General features: G+C 44.6%; 1 protein-coding gene across 2 annotated transcripts in view; it reads left to right on the forward strand.

The window, feature by feature from the left end:
* BRWD1 (bromodomain and WD repeat domain containing 1) overlaps window positions 1-17,637 on the forward strand; it is a 523,732-nt gene that overhangs the window by 158,104 nt on the left and 347,991 nt on the right. For both annotated transcript variants that reach the window (XM_030203838.1, XM_030203839.1), the window contains exon 19: window positions 6,502-6,688. In XM_030203838.1, coding sequence (XP_030059698.1) covers window positions 6,502-6,688 — 187 coding nt within the window. The remainder of the gene's footprint in view (window positions 1-6,501; window positions 6,689-17,637) is intronic.

Consider the following 17,637-nt stretch of genomic DNA (forward strand, 5'->3'; position numbering starts at 1 on the left):
ACTGATGATCCAGACGAGGGTGGCTGCTTGCCACAGGAGTTGGATGACCCTAAAGCGGTTCGGATTTTCTACCGCGACGAGTTGCCAGCTCTCATTTTTGATGCCTTAGAGGTCCTTTGTATTGAAGATCCTGACGAGGGCGCTGCCTCTTCTATTAATCCTAGGATGGCTAGTACTAAGAAGCCTTCTCGGGCTTTTCCTGTGCATGCTTCCATCCAAGAGCTTATTTCAGCTCAATGGTCTGACCCTGAGGGTCTCTTGAAGGTGGCCAGGGCTATGTGTCACCTTTACCCTACTACTACTACAACTACTTATCATTTCTATAGCGCTACAAGGCATACGCAGCGCTGTACACCATACACAAAAAGACAGTCCCTACTCAAAGAGCTTACAGTCTAGATAAGACAGGCAGACAGAACAATTAAGGGTAAGGGATTAAAGAGGTGAGGATAAAAGGATAGGGCAACATTTCCCCTCTGAGTGAAAGTCAGTTGACCCTCTTTGGGATGCCTAAAGTGGATGCGTTAGTCACGGCTGTGACTAAAAGACTACTCTCCCGGTGGAGGGAGAGGTTGCTTTGAAAGATATGCAGAACTGGCAACTGGAGTCCGCGCTGAAGCAGTCGTTTGATATCTTGGGCCTTTCCTTATGGGCGGCTGTTTGCTGTTCCTATGCAGCCCGGGCCTGCCTTTCCTGGTTGCAGCAGGCGGTTGAGCAGCCCACCAATGGAGCGGGTTCCCTCGCTGAGGTTGTCCTGCGTATGGAGTCTGCACTGTCTTTTTTGGCTGATGCCCTTTATGATCTGGTCAGAGCTTCGGCTAAGCAGATGTCAGTGGCGGTTGTTGCTCGTCACCTTCTTTGGCTCCGTCATTGGGCGGTTGACATGGCCTCTAAAAGGCTGGTGAGGTTACCCTTTCGGGGCCTTCTTTTATTTGGGGAGGATTTGGAGAAGATTGTTAAGGACCTAGGGGATTCTAAGTCCCAACGGTTGCCTGAGGATAGACTGAGGCCTTCTTCCAAAAGTCCTTCTCTTCCCTCCTCTTCCAGGCCATGTTTTCGCGAAGCTCGCAGGTTTCACCCAGGGCGCTCTGGGTTTTGGTCAAAGTACCCGTTTCCAGCAGAGGAACTCCTTTCGTTCGGACAAACTCGCTGGGGCGTCCTCAAGAATGATGGGGCGCCGGTCCACTCGGTTCCCGCAGTAGGGGGTTGTCTCTTCCTCTTTCTTGAGGAGTGGACCAAGATTACTTCGGATCAGTGGGTCCTGGACCTGATCAGAGAAGGTTACCGACTAGAATTCGCTGCCCCGGTGGACGTGTTTTTGGAATCCCGATGCGGCACTGCTTTCAAGCGGGTGGTGGTGAACAAGACCTTGCAGATGTTGCTGAAGCCCGGAGCGGTAGTTCTGGTTCCTCCCGCCGAACGCCGCTGCGGTCGCTACTCCATCTATTTTGTGGTGCCTCGAAAAGGCGGGTCGTTCAGACCTATTCTCGACTTGCGCAGAGTCAACAAGTGCGACACTTCCACATGGAAACCCTGCGCTCCGTCATTGCAGAGGCACAGCCAGGAGAGTTTCTCACGTCGCTGGACCTCAAGGAAGTGTATTTGCATATTCCCATTTGGCCGCCGCATCAGCGGTTTCTCCGGTTTGCGGTATTGAGCCAACATTTCCAGTTTTGCGGCTTGCTTTTTGGCCTGGCAACTGCCCCTCAGACCTTTTCCAAGGTGATGGTAATGATGGCTGCTTTTCTCAGGCGAGAGGGTATCAGAGTTCACCCTTAACTCGACGACTGGCTTATCAGGGCGGATTTGGCAGACGAAAGTCGACTTGCCACAGCCAGAGTTGTTACAGTTCTTCAGACTCTGGGCTGGGTAGTCAATATGCCCAAAAGTCACCTGACCCCCTCTCAGTCTCTCGAGTATTTGGGGGTCCAGTTTGACATGGCTTCGGGGTTCGTTTTTCTTCCCGACAACAGGCGTCTCAAGCTTCAGAATCAGGTCTGCCTGCTCCTTCGGATGCCTCGCCCTCGAGCTTGGGACTTTGTTCAGCTCCTGGGATCGATGATGGCCACCATAGAGGTGGTCCCCTGGGTGAGAGCTCACATGAGACTGTTACAGCTTGCTGTGCTTCAGCAATGGTCCCCGATTTTCCCTGGCGTACCAACGCAGACTAAGGTGGCTTCCTGCTGCCCAGCGCAGTATGGATTGGTGGCTTTCAGACAGCATGCTGCGGCAGGGGATTCCACTGGCTCTTCCGTTTTGGTGTCTGGTGAATAACGGATGCCAGCCTTTTGGGCTGGGGAGCTCATTGCCGGGGACACTATGCTCAGGGTCTGTGGTCCACCGTGGAAGCGGGATGGTCCATCAATCGCTTGGAGCTGAGCGATATTCCATGCTGTTCTGGCCTTCCACAGGACGCTGAAGGGTCTTTCTGTCCGAGTTCTGTTGGACAACACGACAGCAGTAGCCTACATCAATCATCAGGGCGGCACTTAGTGCAGGGCACTGGCTGTTGTGCCAAATGGGGGACTCCAGACTTGGACCTCATGGCGTCCAGCATAAACGCCAAAGTCCCTCGCGTTTTCAGCAGAAGGAGAGATCCTCGCTCGGCGGGGTTGGATGCCCTGGCTCAACCTTGGCCCTCGGGACTCCTGTATATGTTCCCTCCTTGGCCCTTAATAGGGCTACTTCGGATTCGCCTGCACCGAGGATTGGTGATTCTCATAGACCCGGATTGGCCAAGGGTTCCTTGGTACGCGGATCTCCAGCGGATGCTGGTGGACGCGCCTCTTCCTTTGCCTCGGGTTCCGAACTTGTTAGTTCAAGGTCCGGTGACTATGGAAGATCCTTGCTGCTTTGGTCTTACGGCCTGGCTCTTGAGAAGGGCGCAATTGAGGGACAAGGGCTATTCTAATAAGGTTATTGCCACGCAACAGAATGCTGAGTATTATTAGAAAAGGGATGAAAAACAAGCATGAGGATGTTATAATGCTGTTATATCGCTCCATGGTGCGACCGCACCTGAAGTATTCTGTTCAGTTCTGGTCTCCTTATCTCAAAAAAGATATAAATGAATTGGAGAAGGTGTAGAGAAGGTCGACAAATGATAAAAGGGATGGAACGACTACCCTATGAGTAGAGATTAAGACAGCTAGGACTCTTTAGCCTAGAGGAAAGGTGGCTGAGGGGTGATATGATAGAGGTTTACAAGATAATGAGTGGGGTAGAGCGGACAGATGTGAAGCGTTTGTTTACACTTTCTAACAATAATAGAACCAGGGGACACAAGATGAAATTAGAATGTGGTAGGTTTAAAACGAATCGGAGAAAGTTTTTCTTTACTCAGCGCGTAGTTAGACTCTGGAACTCATTGCCGGAGAAGGTAGTGACGGCAGCTGGCCTTGTGGGGGTCTGGATAGATTCCTGAAGGAAAAGTCCATTGATCGTTATTAAATTTTGGGTTTTTGCCAGGTTCTTGGGGCCTGGATTGGTCGCTGTCGGAGACGGAGTGCTGGGCTTGGTGGACCTTGGGTCTTTTCCCAGTGTGGCGGTGCTTATGTGCTCTTGCAGGCTCGCATGCAGTCTACCTCTGCGACTTATGCTCGGATCTGGCGCACTTTTGAGGCATGGTGTACTCCAAAGGCTATCTCGCCGACTCTGGCGACAGTCTCACTTTTGCTAGACGTTTTGCAGGACAGGCTACAAAAGGGCCTGGCCTACAATTCCCTTCAGGTTCAAGTAGCACTGTTGGCTTGATTCCTTGCTGCTCATCCTGATATTGTGCAATTTCTCAGAGGAGCGCTTTGTCCCCGTCCTCCTTTGCGGTCGCCCTGTCCGGTTTGGAACCTGGGGCTCGTGTTGAAGGCGCTCCAGCGATCTCCGTTTGAGTCTCTTAAAACGGGCTTCTGAGAAGGATGTGACTCTCAAGACAGTTTTTCTTTTAGTGGCAATGACGTCGGCAAGAAGAGTGTCTGAGCTTCAGGCTCTTTCCTGTCTGGATCCTTTTCTACAGTTCTCTGAATCCGGGGTAACTGTACGGTGCCTTCCTTTTTGTCTAAGGTGGTTTCAGCTTTTCACCTGAACCAGCCCATTTTTCTTCCTTCCTTTTGCAAGGAGGCATTTCCGGATTGTTTTGGGCAATTGTGCCTTTTGGATGTCCGCAGGGCTCTGTGGCAGTATCTGCAGATGTCAAATGAGTTTAGGAATTCTGATCATTTATTTGTTCTGTTAGCAGGTCCCCAACGGGGGTTTCCGGCTTCTAAGGCTACTATAGCCCGATGGCTTAAGGAACTAATTTTTTCTGCTTATCTGCTTTCAGGGTGGTTGCCGCCAGAAGCGTTTAAAGCGCATTCTACGAGGGCAATGTTCTCTTCGTGGGCTGAAACGGGTGTCTTTTCTCTTCAAGAGATCTATTGTGCAGCTCCATGGGCTTCTCAGCTCTCGGAGTAGCCTAGTGGTTAGTGCAGCGGACTTTGATCCTGGGGAACTGGGTTCGATTCCCACTGCAGCTCCTTGTGACTGTGGGCAAGTCACTTAACCCTCCATTGCCCCAGGTACAAAATAAGTACCTGTATATATGTAAACCGCTTTGAATGTAGTTGCAAAATACCACAGAAAGGCGGTATATCAATTCCCATTTCCCTTTTGTACGGCATTACAGGTTGGATGTGGCAGCGCGGCAGGATGCGCATTTTGGAGCGCAAGTGCGTGCTCGCGGAGTTGCCTGTTTCTACCCTACTTAGGAAGTGCTTTGGTACATCCCATCAGTTAATGGATTCATCTGCTGTTGATGACAAGGAAGGGAAAACTAGATTCTTACCTTGATAATTTTCTTTCCTTTAGTCACAGCAGATGAATCCATGATCCCTCCCTGTCTGACTTTAGTTTTTGTACAGATGTTGCATACAGACATTGTGTCTCATCAGGAGTACTTGAAGACAAACTATCAGAGTTACTACATACTGTTTTTATTGCAGGAGGTTGATAACGTCCCTCATTTGTTTGGTTATTGCTCCGGTTCAGGGGCGTTTGTTCTCTGTGAGGAAAGTATGTTGTTTTGCCTTTTCTTATTCACTCTGCTTTGGAAATTTCATATACTGAAGGCAGAGGGGGCTGGGCGTCCAGGAACACCATGTGCTTTCAGTATTCTCTATCTCCACCTGCTGGTAGGCGGATACAACCCATCAGTTAATGGATTCATCTGCTGTGACTAAAGGAAAGAAAATTATCAAGGTAAGAGCCTAATTTTCCCGTGGCTCCTAGGCCTTCCCAGTGCATTCTGGGATGCACTGGGCATGGCTAAACACCATATAAGGAGTTTTTTTTCCCCTTATATGGTGTTTAGCCCTGCCCATCCTAGAATGCACTGGGCAGGGCCTGGGCACCACCATTTTGTTCCGGGTAGGCCCAAGGCAGAAGGGAGGAGCTGTTTCTCCTGCTCTCCTGCCACCTTGTTGTAAAGGTATAGGGAAGGGTGTGGGAGGGAGGGTTGTGTACCTGTGCAGGGAAAGGGGTTTGGTCCACTGGACCACCAGGGAAATTTTTTTTAAAAATGTTCTTTGGGGGGGGGGGGGCGGTGTTGTGGTCCACTGGACCACCAGGGAAAGTTTAAAAAAAGATTGGGGGGTCCAGGTCCACTTCACCAGGGGAGTGGGGGAGGTCGCCTGGAAGTGAGAGGTAGGAAGCACAAGCAGCCAGCCTTTATAGCTTCTTGCTTGTGCTTCTCTCCTCTCCGTCTCCAGAGCAGCCGTAAAATTTGCTCGTTAAATTATGGCTGCTCTGGAACTGTGCATTCCCTGGAATACACATTAGACTATGAATGAGATCATTAGAATACTAACAAACTCATTATAATACATTTGCATGGGGTTCTCGGTGACTGCTAACGGCACACGTTAGAGCCGTGGAAAACCCCTTTGTGCATTACTAGCTACGTAACCATTTGCTTTGGACTGGCTAGAGCCAGTGTAAAGCAAACGTTAATAGCATAGTAAGCTTTGTGCATCTGGCCCCCAGTGCTTTGTGGTCTGGAACAAGACATGTTCGCCTGTTACATTAGTTAACCACTTAAACTGGTTCGGATAGGAACTTATTGCACTGTATTGCAAAATATGCTGGTGTATAGTTAACAGCCATAGTGTTTTAGAAAGGACATGCAAATCAGAATGCACGTTCTCAGTTCAGAATATATCACGTTCCGTTAATATTTTAGAACAAGATATGCTGACGTAGAACGTGTTCTAAAATGCATAGTGAAATGGATGTTTATACACTGGTTATGTGTGGCAGGAGCATCCATTTTAGAAACACCATCAATGGGTCAAAAGGGACACATAACCTGTATTATGATAAACCAACAAGAGTTTATGCCAGCCATTTTAGAAACGTTTATTTTCCTGAAGCTGTCACAGGGCCTGGTATTATTTTCCAGTTTCACTTTCAGAGGGGAGGGTGGGGGGCGACATCCACTGGGGGGATTACCAAGTTCATTATTTGTTTCTATAGGTTTTATAAATCCAAGCTTAATAGACATCCAGTCTCCACCCAATATTGGTCTTCGTCGCAATGGTCAGGTTGAGGGTGTTCGTCAAATGCATCAGAATGCACCAAGAAGTCAGATAGCCACAGAACGGGACCTGCAAGCCTGGAAACGAAGGGTAGTTGTACCTGAAATTCCACCTAGTATGAGCAGGTATGTGGTGATAAGCACATGAACATTCTTTTCCTATGGATATTTAAATTTTTTTTCCTTCATCTTAAAACTTTCCAGTAAGCTTTGACCTGTTTTTCATCACTTAACCCTCCATTGCCTCAGGTACAAACTTAGATTGTGAGCCCTCCTGGGACAGAGAAATATCCAATGTACCTGAATGTAGCTCACCTTGAGCTATTACTGAAAAAGGTGTGAGCAAAATCTAAATAAATAAATAGTTGTAAAATGCTTTTTTTGTTCGTTTTTTTTTGTTTGTTTAGCTCATTTATGATACAATTCTGTTGGTAGCATGTTTTTCCTGAGGTTGGACATTGGAATCTTTTGGGAGAAAGGTTTTTCAGAATGCTATGCTGGCTTACCGCATAGGTTCTTTACCAGCTCTTGAGCTTGCACTTGAGAAACTTGGTGACCACGGTGGCAGAGGTTACACTGTACCACTGGGCTACAGCTCTTCATCAGCTAGTAGTGAATCAGCAGGAGTGCAGAAAGCACATGGCTTGGGCAACCTGTGAAGCTTTTGATTTCTCATCCAGGGCCTCCACTATGGGTATTGGGTTTTGCAGTCTTATCTGGCTGCATGCCTTAGACTTGGAACCAGCGATTTGAGGAATAGCTGGTGGATGTCTGTCAGGGTGATGAGGTGGAGGAGGTTGCCGACCTGATCAAGAAGCATACGGATTACTGTCCCGGCTCACTCCTGCTTCGTCCTCCTCTTCTAGGAGGTACTCTGGCTGAAGGCAAAGGAAGGCCTAGTAGTGGTGTAAGTTTCCTCTACCCTCCTGTCCATTTCAGACCACCCAGACTCTTGCCCATGGCAGTAGAGGGCCCAGAAGTCCCAGCTGGCTCCCCAGTCAAAGCAGGGGATGAGCTTTTGACTGTCTCCAGGAAGAACGTAGCCAAGCTGGATGACTTACCAGTAGGAGGAAGGCTGAATTTTTTCCAAGAAAGTTTGGTCCCTTAGATCAGTGGGTTCTCAAAATAGTCCACATGGTCTACACACTGCAACTGGAAACCAGACCATCAGATTGCCCACCAAGACATTACATAAGTATTGTCACATTGGGATAGACCAGGGGTAGGCAACTCCGGTCCTCGAGAGCCGCAGGTCAGGTTTTCAGGATATCCACAATGAATATGCAGGAGATAGATTTGCATACCATGGAGGCAGTGCTTGCAAATCTATCTCCTGCATATTCATTGGACATAGATCTTGCTTATAGTGATGGTCGATTTGTCACTGGGGTCTACCACAAACCTGTTGATAGAAATACAATTTTGCATTTCGATAGTCGTCATCCTCGGAGATTAAAAGAGTATTCCCATGGGACAATTTTTAAGAATTAAGAAATTGAGTTTGGATCAAGCCAGATACACTCAACAAGCTTGGCTATTAACAGAGAGATTTTGAGAACGGGGTTATCCCCAGTATGCTATTAAAGCTGCGTACAAAAGGGCCAAGCATGCGCATCGATGCTGGTTGAATGAGACACAGAGGGTAGAACATAATTCCGATGATCGTATCAACTGTGTTCTATCGTTTTTTAAGCAAACTAAATCCATCCAGCAGACTTTGTTGAGACATTGGCCAACGTTGTCCCTACATTCGTCACTGTGTGTACAGCCACGGTTCTCTTGTACCCGAGATAGGAATTTAGGGGAGATTTTGTCGAAGAAGAGATCGACATCACAAACGGGACAGGATGAGCCGTGGGGGCATACATAGTATGGGGCATGTGTATATTGTAAGTACGCTGTATGCATGGATCGAATATGGGTTCAGACGATGGGAAAAGTTTCATCTGAGAGCACGGTCTGATTGTAATACAAATAATGTCATATATGGGATACGATGTCCTTGTTCCCTTTGGTACATTGGGGAGACAACTCGAAAAATTAAGATGCGTATTGCTCAGCATTTGAGCAATATTAGATTAAAAAAAATTGATACACCATTGGTTTTCCCATTGGGTACAATTGGGACATACTGTGGAGGATTTGCGGTTTGTAGTTTTGGTTTGTTGGAAGGGAGGTGGACAAAATTGCAAGCGGGAGCTCATCAAGAGGGAACAAAGGATGATTTACAACTGGGACACGGTGGAGCCCAATGGGTTAAATAAGGAAGTAGATTGGCCATTATTGATGACGCTATAAAAAGTGGCTGGGAGTGAAGGTAAAGTCATCTGATCAGCAGTGCGGTGAGCCGCATACTGGGGGAACTCCTTGGCGTTCCAGGCAATTTTGAAAGGCTGTATGAGGTATGTGCAATATGATGCTTTAAAAATGATTTAATTATATTTGTATTAGTATGGATTGTTATTGTGAATGTTTTGTGAAGTGTCTCCTGATGAAGAGATTGAAACACAGTCGGTGTTGAGACTGTTTGAAAGTGAAGAATGTATGTGAAGATCATGTCTGGTTTGGTCAAGCCTTTGGTTATGTAGTGGAAGTGAAGATCCGTTTAAGTGTTAGTGCTCCTGTGAAGAGTGACGGATCAAGTACCAAGTGGATTGGATTATACTTGTGAGATCTCGAGAGTGTGAATTTTATTCACATTCATCATTTATGGTGAAAGCAAAGATCACATTCAACAGGAGGTGTAATGAGTTGAAAATTGTGGACTTTATCTCCTACATAACGGACTATTTTATGGGACTTGATGTGGGAAATGTGGGATTTTATGTGATGGTGATGTTTAACAATTTTGATAATAAAGAATAATGTATTTTTGATTTAGATATAAGATTTGTAGTAGTCTAATTGAAGCAGGTTAACAAAGTAAGATCTACTGACATTTATTATAACCCTTGTATTGTGTAAGCTGCATATTCATTGTGGATATCCTGAAAACCTGACCTGCCTGCGGCTCTCGAGGACCGGAGTTGCCTACCCCTGGGATAGACCGAAGGTCCATCAAGCCTAGCATCTTGTTTCCAACAGTACCTGGCAAGATCCCAAAACAGTACAATACATTTTATGCTGCTTATCCTAGAAATAAGCAGTTGATTTTTCCAAAGTTCATTTTAATAATGGCTTATGGACTTTTCTTTTAGGAAGTTATCCAAACCTTTTTTAAATCTTGCTAAGCTAACTGCTTTTACTACGTTCTCTGGCAACAAATTCCAGAGTTTAATTGTACTTGAGTGAAGAAATATTTTCTCTGATCTTATTTTAAATTTACTACTTTGTAGCTTCATTGTGTGCCTCCTAAACCTAGTATTTTTGGAAAGAGTAAACTTCATGTCTACCATTCCACTCATTATTTTATAGAGATATCATCCCTCAGCCTTCTCTTCTCCAAGCTGAAGAGCCCATCCACTTTAGCCTTTCCTCATAGGGAAGTCATCCCATCCTGATTATCATTTTTGTTGCCCTTCTCTGTACATTCTCTAATTTCATCATATCTTTTTTGAGATGCAGTACATTACGTAGCTATGGTTTGGACTTAAAGGACACTTACACCCACACATTCCTTTGACTGGGATATATTTGTGTATCAGATTTTCAGGCACCAGTATTTCTCCGATATCTTCCTCGGTGAAGACCGAAGCAAAGAATTCATTTAATCTCTCCGCTATGGCCTTGTCTTTTCTGAGTGCCCCTTTTACCCCTCTCATCTAGCGGTCCAACCGATTCATTTTTTTTTTTTTTTTATTCTTTATTTATAATTTTCTAATTTTACAATCACATAACATGACTGCAAAAGCAGTAACTGAATTTTACAAAAAACTGAAAAAGAGATATAAATCTAGGAGGTGTAACCTCCTCTAGGTAAATACTTTCATTTATTTAGTCCACTATTTAAGTGAGGCAAAACACAATGCAAAAATTCAAGATAAGAAATACTATAAACATAAGAGCAGAACTACTAAGCCCACAATTGAATTTAACAGCATTAGCCTACAGGATTGTTCTGATTAGAACGATTCTCTTCTTCCTTAAAGGCAATCCAACCGATTCTTTTGCCAGCTTCTTATTTTTAATATGCCTAAAAAAGTTTTTACTTTGCGTTTTTGCCTGCAATGCAATCTTCTTTTCAAAGTCTCTTTGCCTTCGTTATCAGTGCTTTGCATTTGATTTGCCATTCTTTGTGTTTTCCTATTATTTTCAGTTGGATATTCTTCTATGTTCTGAAGGATTTTCTTTTAGCTCTAATAGCTTCCTTCACATCACATTTTAACAATGCCGGTTGTTGTTTGGTCTCCCTTCCTTCTTTTTTTATTAGACAAAATATATTTGGCCTGGGCTTCCAGGATGGTATTTTTGAACAGCACCTACAACTGATGTAAATTTTTGACCTTTGTAGCTTCTCCTCTGTATCTTAGAGACATATTTTCAAAGCACTTAGCCTTCCAAAGTTCCATAGGTTTCTATGGAACTTTGGAAGGCTAAGTGCTTTGAAAATATGCCTCTTAGTCTCCTTTTTAAAAGTTAAATGCTAACGTATTGGATTTCCTGTGCGTACTTGGGGCAGTTCAGCAAACTGAAGAGTAGCAAATCTCTTGGACCGGATGGTATTCATCCTAGAGTACTGATAGAACTGAAAAATGAGCTTGCGGAGCTACTGCTAGTGATATGCAATTTATCCTTAAAATCGAACGTGGTACCGGAAGATTGGAGGGTGACCAATGTAACGCCCATTTTTAAAAAAGGTTCCAGGGGAGATCCGGGAAATTATAGACCGGTGAGTCTGACGTTGGTGCTGGGGAAAATGGTAGAGGCTATTATTAAAAACAAAATTACAGAGCACATCCAAGGACATGGATTACTGAGACCGAGTCAGCACGGCTTTTGTGTGGGGAAATCTTGCCTGACCAATTTACTTCAATTGGTTGATATTGTGTATCTGGATTTTCAAAAGGCGTTTGACAAGGTACTTCATGAAAGGCTACAGAGGAAATTGGAGGGTCATGGGATAGGAGGAAAAGTCCTATTGCGGATTAAAAACTGGTTGAAGGATAGGAAACGGAGAGTAGGGTTAAATGGGCAGTATTCACAATGGAGAAGAGTGGTTAGTGGGGTTCCTTAGGGGTCTGTGCTAGGACCGCTGCTTTTTAATATATTTATAAATGATTTAGAGATGGGAGTAACTAGCAAGGTAATTAAATTTGCTGATGACACAAAGTTATTCAAAGTCGTTAACTCGCAGCAGGATTGTGAAAAATTACAGAAGGGCCTTACGAGACTGGGCGGCTAAATGGCAGATGACGTTTAATGTGAGCAAGTGCAAGGTGATGCATGTGGGAAAAAAGAACCCGAATTATAGCTACGTCATGCAAGGTTCCACGTTAGGAGTTACAGACCAAGAAAGGGATCTGGGTGTCGTTGTCGATAATACACTGAAACCTTCTCAGTGTGCTGCTGTGGCTCAGAAAGCGAATAGAATGTTGGATATTATTAGGAAAGGTATGGAAAACAGGTGTGAGGATGTTATAATGCCATTATATCGCTCCATGGTGCGACTGCATCTTGAGTATTGTGTTCAATTCTGGTCGCCGCATCTCAAGAAAGATATAGTGGAACTGGAAGAGGTGCAGCGAAGGGCGACTAAAATGATAGCGGGTATGGGATGACTTCCCTATGAAGAAAGACTAAGGTGGCTAGGGCTTTTCAGCATGGAGAAGAGACGGCTGAGGGGAGACAGAGGTATATAAAATGAGTGGAGTGGAACAGGTGGATGTGAAGCGTCTGTCACGCTTTCCAAAAATACTAGGACTAGGGGGCATGCGATTGAAACTACAGTGCAGTAAATTTAAAACAAATTGGAGAAAATGTTTCTTCACCCAGCGCATAATTAAACTCTGGAATTCGTTGCCGGGGAACGTGGTGAAGGTGGTTAGCTTGGCAGAGTTTAAAAAGGGGTTAGACGGTTTCCTAAAGGACAAGTCCATAAACCGCTACTAAATGGACTTGGGAAAAATCCACAATTCCAGGAATAACATGTATAGAATGTTTGTACGTTTGGGAAGCTTGCCAGGTGCCCTTGGCCTGGATTGGCCGCTGTCGTGGATAGGATGCTGGGCTCGATGGACCCTTAGTCTTTTCACAGTGTGGCATTACTTATGTACTTCAGAGCTTATATCATATCTGATCATGTTATGATCACTGTTATCAAGAGGCCCCAGCACCATTACCTCCTGCACCAGATCATTTGCTTCACTAAGGAGTAGGTCTAGAATTGTTCTTCTTCTTGTTGGCTCCTGATCCAGCTGCTTCATAAAGCAGTCCTTGACTCCATCAAGAAATTTCACCTCTCTAGCATGCACTGATGTTACATTTATCCAGTCAGTATCAGGGTAATTGAAATCACCCATTATAGCGTTCCCCAGTTTTTTAGCCTCCATAATTTCTGATAACACTTCTGCATCTGTCTCTTCATCCTGGCCTGGTGGGGGTTGTACACTCCTATGACTATCCCTTTCCCCTTTACACATGGAATTTCAATTCATAGAGATTCCAAGATGTTTCGTGTCCTGTAGAATTAACATACAATGCTACCCCCCCCCCCCCCACCCCACACACACCAATTCGATCAACCCTATCACTGCGATATAATTTGTATCCTGGTATGACAGTGTCCCACTGATTATCTTTCTTCCACCAGCTCTTAGAAATGCCTATTATATCTATTTTCTCATTTAGTACAATATATGACACACCCATTTTATTTTTTAGGTTTCTGGCATTCGCATATAGATATTTCAGTCTGTCTGTTCCTGTTTACATCTTGCTCAGCAGTTGACAATGATAATGTGCAATCTTGAACATCTGTCTTTTTATTTAAAGACTCCTGGTCTACTATGTGCTCTATTGCAACCTCACTATCAGGATACTCTTTTCTTCCCTGTTTTGGTGATATCTTTGAAAAATGCCTTATTCCGAACCATGCACTTTTTGAGCGACTGCCTTCCCCCAGTTTCTAGTTTAAAATCTGCTCTATCTCCTGTTTAAATGCTGATGCCAGCAGCCTGGTCCCACCCTGGTTGTGGAGCCCACCCTTTCGGGATAGGCTCCCCCTTCCCCAAAATGTTGCCCAGTTCCTAACAAATCTAAAACCCTCCTCCCTGCACCGCTCATCCATGCATTGAGATTCCGGAGCTGTTAAACTATTTGGATTTGGCTTGATTACTTGCTTTTGTAAATGTTAGCTCAAGTCAAGTTTCAAGGTACAGTTGGTAGCTCCTTGCCCCAAACTCTGTAACTGAAGCAACAGATGGTAACCTGGTTTAATTAATGTCACAAGAAATGTGAAATGAATTTGAACACTGGCTTTTCTTTTCGCAGCCCACACATCTAATTGCTAAGCCACTTTTTACTTCCATTTATTTATACAAATTTATACTTTTTGTACTGTTTAGAATGCAGTGTTAACAGAGAAAAATAAGAAAGTACATAGTATTATGGAGTGTAAAAGTACTCTTATTAAACATCAAAACTTAAATGACTGAAATAAGGCACATCCCAGTGGACCTAGGAATAGGAAGGCATAATGGAAATGGCTACAACATTCCCCAGCTGCTGTTAGATGGTTAGGAATTGAGGCCTTCACTTCTATTGTATTTTTGTCCAGTAATTTCACTCAGAAATTTACTGGCTGATAGTCGTTGGCAAATCTGGCACCAGCAATGGGTAACGGGACTAATTTCAGATAGACTGGCTGCTGGAGCTTATGCAGGCCTTGGCTGAATATCGGCCGGGACCCACAACCTTTGGAGTTAAGTCCCCCAAGCCCCCCTGCTTCCAACCACCCTCCCTCCAGCCTGTGTCATGAAGACCCTCTACCCCCCCCCCCCCCCCATACACACACAGTCTAGGTAGCTCTCTGGTGGTCCAGTGGGGGCATTGAGGGTAGGAGCAAAGCCCTCTCAATCCTGCTGCTTGAGGCTACCAAAGAGATCTTAGCAGCCGCAAGGAGCAAGAAAAGAGGCTTTACTCCTACCACCAGGGAGCAAAGATAGGCCCAGGGGGCTCTACCTAGGCTGTGGGGGGATCTTTATGGCAGAGGCAGGGGAGAGGAGGTAGGAGCAGGGGGAATGGGAGAGGGATCAGGGGATTTAAAGCTACAAAAGGTTTTGTAGGTGCTGGCCGATATTCAGTGCCTTCATTTGCATAGCTAAGTGGCCTAATTTAGGACCACTTTTGATCTGTCCTAAATTAGGCCATTTAGTTTTGCAGGTTGGGCCAGCACTGAATATTGACTGGTGCCCACATAACCCTAATGTTGCCCCCGTACCGCCCCTGACTGGCCCACTATTTTTGTGGCGGTCAGAAGATATTCAGCAGCATCACATGCTTGTGTGCCACTGAATTTTGAGGGTAGGCGGTGACAGGTAATTTAAGGGGGCAGGAGCTTCTCCCTGCTTAAATCATTCGGAATATCTCTGCCGGTTAATTTCTAGCAGTAGAAATGCCTTCACTATTGAAGTTTTTCTAACTTTTTTTTTTGAACATGAAACCAGTGTGTCCTGAACTCTCTTTATACATAATGATGATTTGCTCAAAATGCCCGATACATATAGAGGGGTATTTTTGATATGACGTCCAAGTTCGACTTTGGACGTTTTGCACAAAACATTCAAAATCTGAATAGGAAAGGTCATTTTCAAAAAAGAAAAACTTCTTATCTTATTTTCGAAAAGACTTTCGAACAAGGTTTTGTGCTTTGAACGTTTTGGTTTTTGGTCCATATTTGGGAAAAAAACAAAAGAAAACATGGAAAAGAAAATAAGATACCTTTTTTATTGGACACTAGTAAAAAAGCCCCGTTTCTGATGCAAATGAAACGGGGGCTAGCAAGGTTTTCTTCTGTGTGCATGTGGGAGTGTGTGTGTTCCTGCCCTCTCTCCCCTCCCCCCTCTGAGTCCTTCACTGTTAGAGAGAGCTATTTGATTTCGTGCTTTGCTGTATTTTCCTTCACTGTTTGTGTTAGAGAGAGAGCGAGGGCGGGGCAGACACTCATGGGGAAACCGGATATCTCTCCCCCTTCACACTTCCGGCTGGAGGCTTCATAGAACGTTGGTGTTGCCTTTTATATATAGAGATAATACATTTCTTGATTAGCTTTCGAAGGTTGCCCTTCTTCGTCAGATCGGAAATAAGCAAATGTGGTAGCAGATAGTATATATAAGAGAAACATCAAAGCATTACTTTGATGTTTCTCTTATACTGTCTGCTACCATATTTGCTTATTTCTGATCTGATGAAGAAGGGCAACCTTCAAAAGCTAATCAAGAAATGTGTTAAGTTATGTCCAACAAAAAAGGTATCTTATTTTCTTTTCCATGTTTTATTTTGAACTGAGTTCGATTCCCACTTCAGGCACAGGCAGCTCCTTGTGACTCTGGGCAAGTCACTTAACCCTCCATTGCCCCATGTAAGCTGCATTGAGCCTGCCATGAGTGGGAAAGTGCGGGGTACAAATGTAACAAAAATAAATAATTTTGTTTGATTTCTATTGATCTCCACCCTCCCACTCTGTCAGACTGTCAAAGTAATGCTTTGATGTTTCTCTTATATATACTATCTGCTACCACATTTGCTTATTTTCTGATCTGACGAAGAAGGGCAACCTTCGAAAGCTAATCAAGACATTTATTAAGTTATTTTGTTTGATTTCTATTGATAACCTTTGTAAAAAAAAAAAAACAACAACAAAAATGAATGTGCAAAATGTAGATATTCATGGCATTGGGATGTAGGAAGAGCCAGCATTTTTAGTAGACTGGTCAAAGACTGTTTCAAACAAGGTTTTTGCTTTGGGCGTTTTGGTTTTTGGTCCATTTTTGCCCCCCCCCCCCCCCCCAAACAAAACAAAACAATGAATAAGTGCAAAACGTAGATATTAATGCCATTGGGATGTAGAAAAAGCCAGCATTTTTAGCAGACTGGTCCCCCAAACATCCCAGGAGAGCAATGGGGCACCCTAGAGGGCACTTCTGTGCACTTCATGAAAATGCTCCCAGGTGGACATCTCACCTTTTGCTCCCTTATCTTGTCTCCTGAGCCCTCCAAAACTGACCCAAATTTCACTGTACACCACTACAATAGCCCTTACAGGTGAAGGGGCACTTATATGTTGGTACAGTAGGGTTTGGGTGACTTTGAGAGGGGGGGGGGGTCACAGTTTCCACCACAAGTATGACAGGTAAAGGGAGATAGGGACCTGGGTCCCCCACTCCATAGTGCACTGCATCTACCACTACGCTACTCCAGGGTCCTGCTTGCTGCTCTAATAGACCTGACTTTAATATCTGAGGTGAGGCTGTCATAGAGGCTGGTAAGTCATATTCTTATTCACATTTTTGGTGTGAGGGGGGTCAGTGACCACTTGGGGAGGGGGGGGGGTCACCCCCCCCCCCCCCCCCCCGATTCCCTCCAGTGGTCATCTGGTCATTTAGTGCACCTTTTCGTGCCTTATTCGTTCTAAAAACAGGTCTAGCTCAAAATGTCTTAGTTTTAGTCCTGGATGGTCTTGTTCTGTTACGTTATGGCTGAAAAATGTCCAAGTCTCCCTTGACACAGTGCAGAAGAACAGCATAGAAAACGTCTGGAAAAATAGGTTTCAGAAGTACTGATTTGGACATTTTTGTGAGGAAAACATCCAAATTCTGCTTTATGCCACTTTTTAGATATTTTTCTCTTTTGAAAATGAACCCCATAATCAAGGAAATTCTCTTCTGGAGCTTGATCTTTGAGGGATTTTTCAGAACTTCATCCTGCACAGTTATTTCCATTAATCTGTAAAACTTGGTCTTCAAACTAAAGATGAAATTTGTATTTCTTTTGTTACAAGTTGATTGTTTATGACTTTGCTCTTAAACTGGTCTGTTGTCTGCTTCTGGTCCATTCCTTGGTCATTTCATGCCTCAGTTACTGTAATTCCCTATACCAAGGCTTACCCCTCATCTAAATCAGGCAGCTGCAGCTTATCC

Source organism: Microcaecilia unicolor, chromosome 5 (genome assembly GCF_901765095.1).
Source record: "Microcaecilia unicolor chromosome 5, aMicUni1.1, whole genome shotgun sequence".
Lineage (NCBI taxonomy): Eukaryota > Metazoa > Chordata > Amphibia > Gymnophiona > Siphonopidae > Microcaecilia > Microcaecilia unicolor.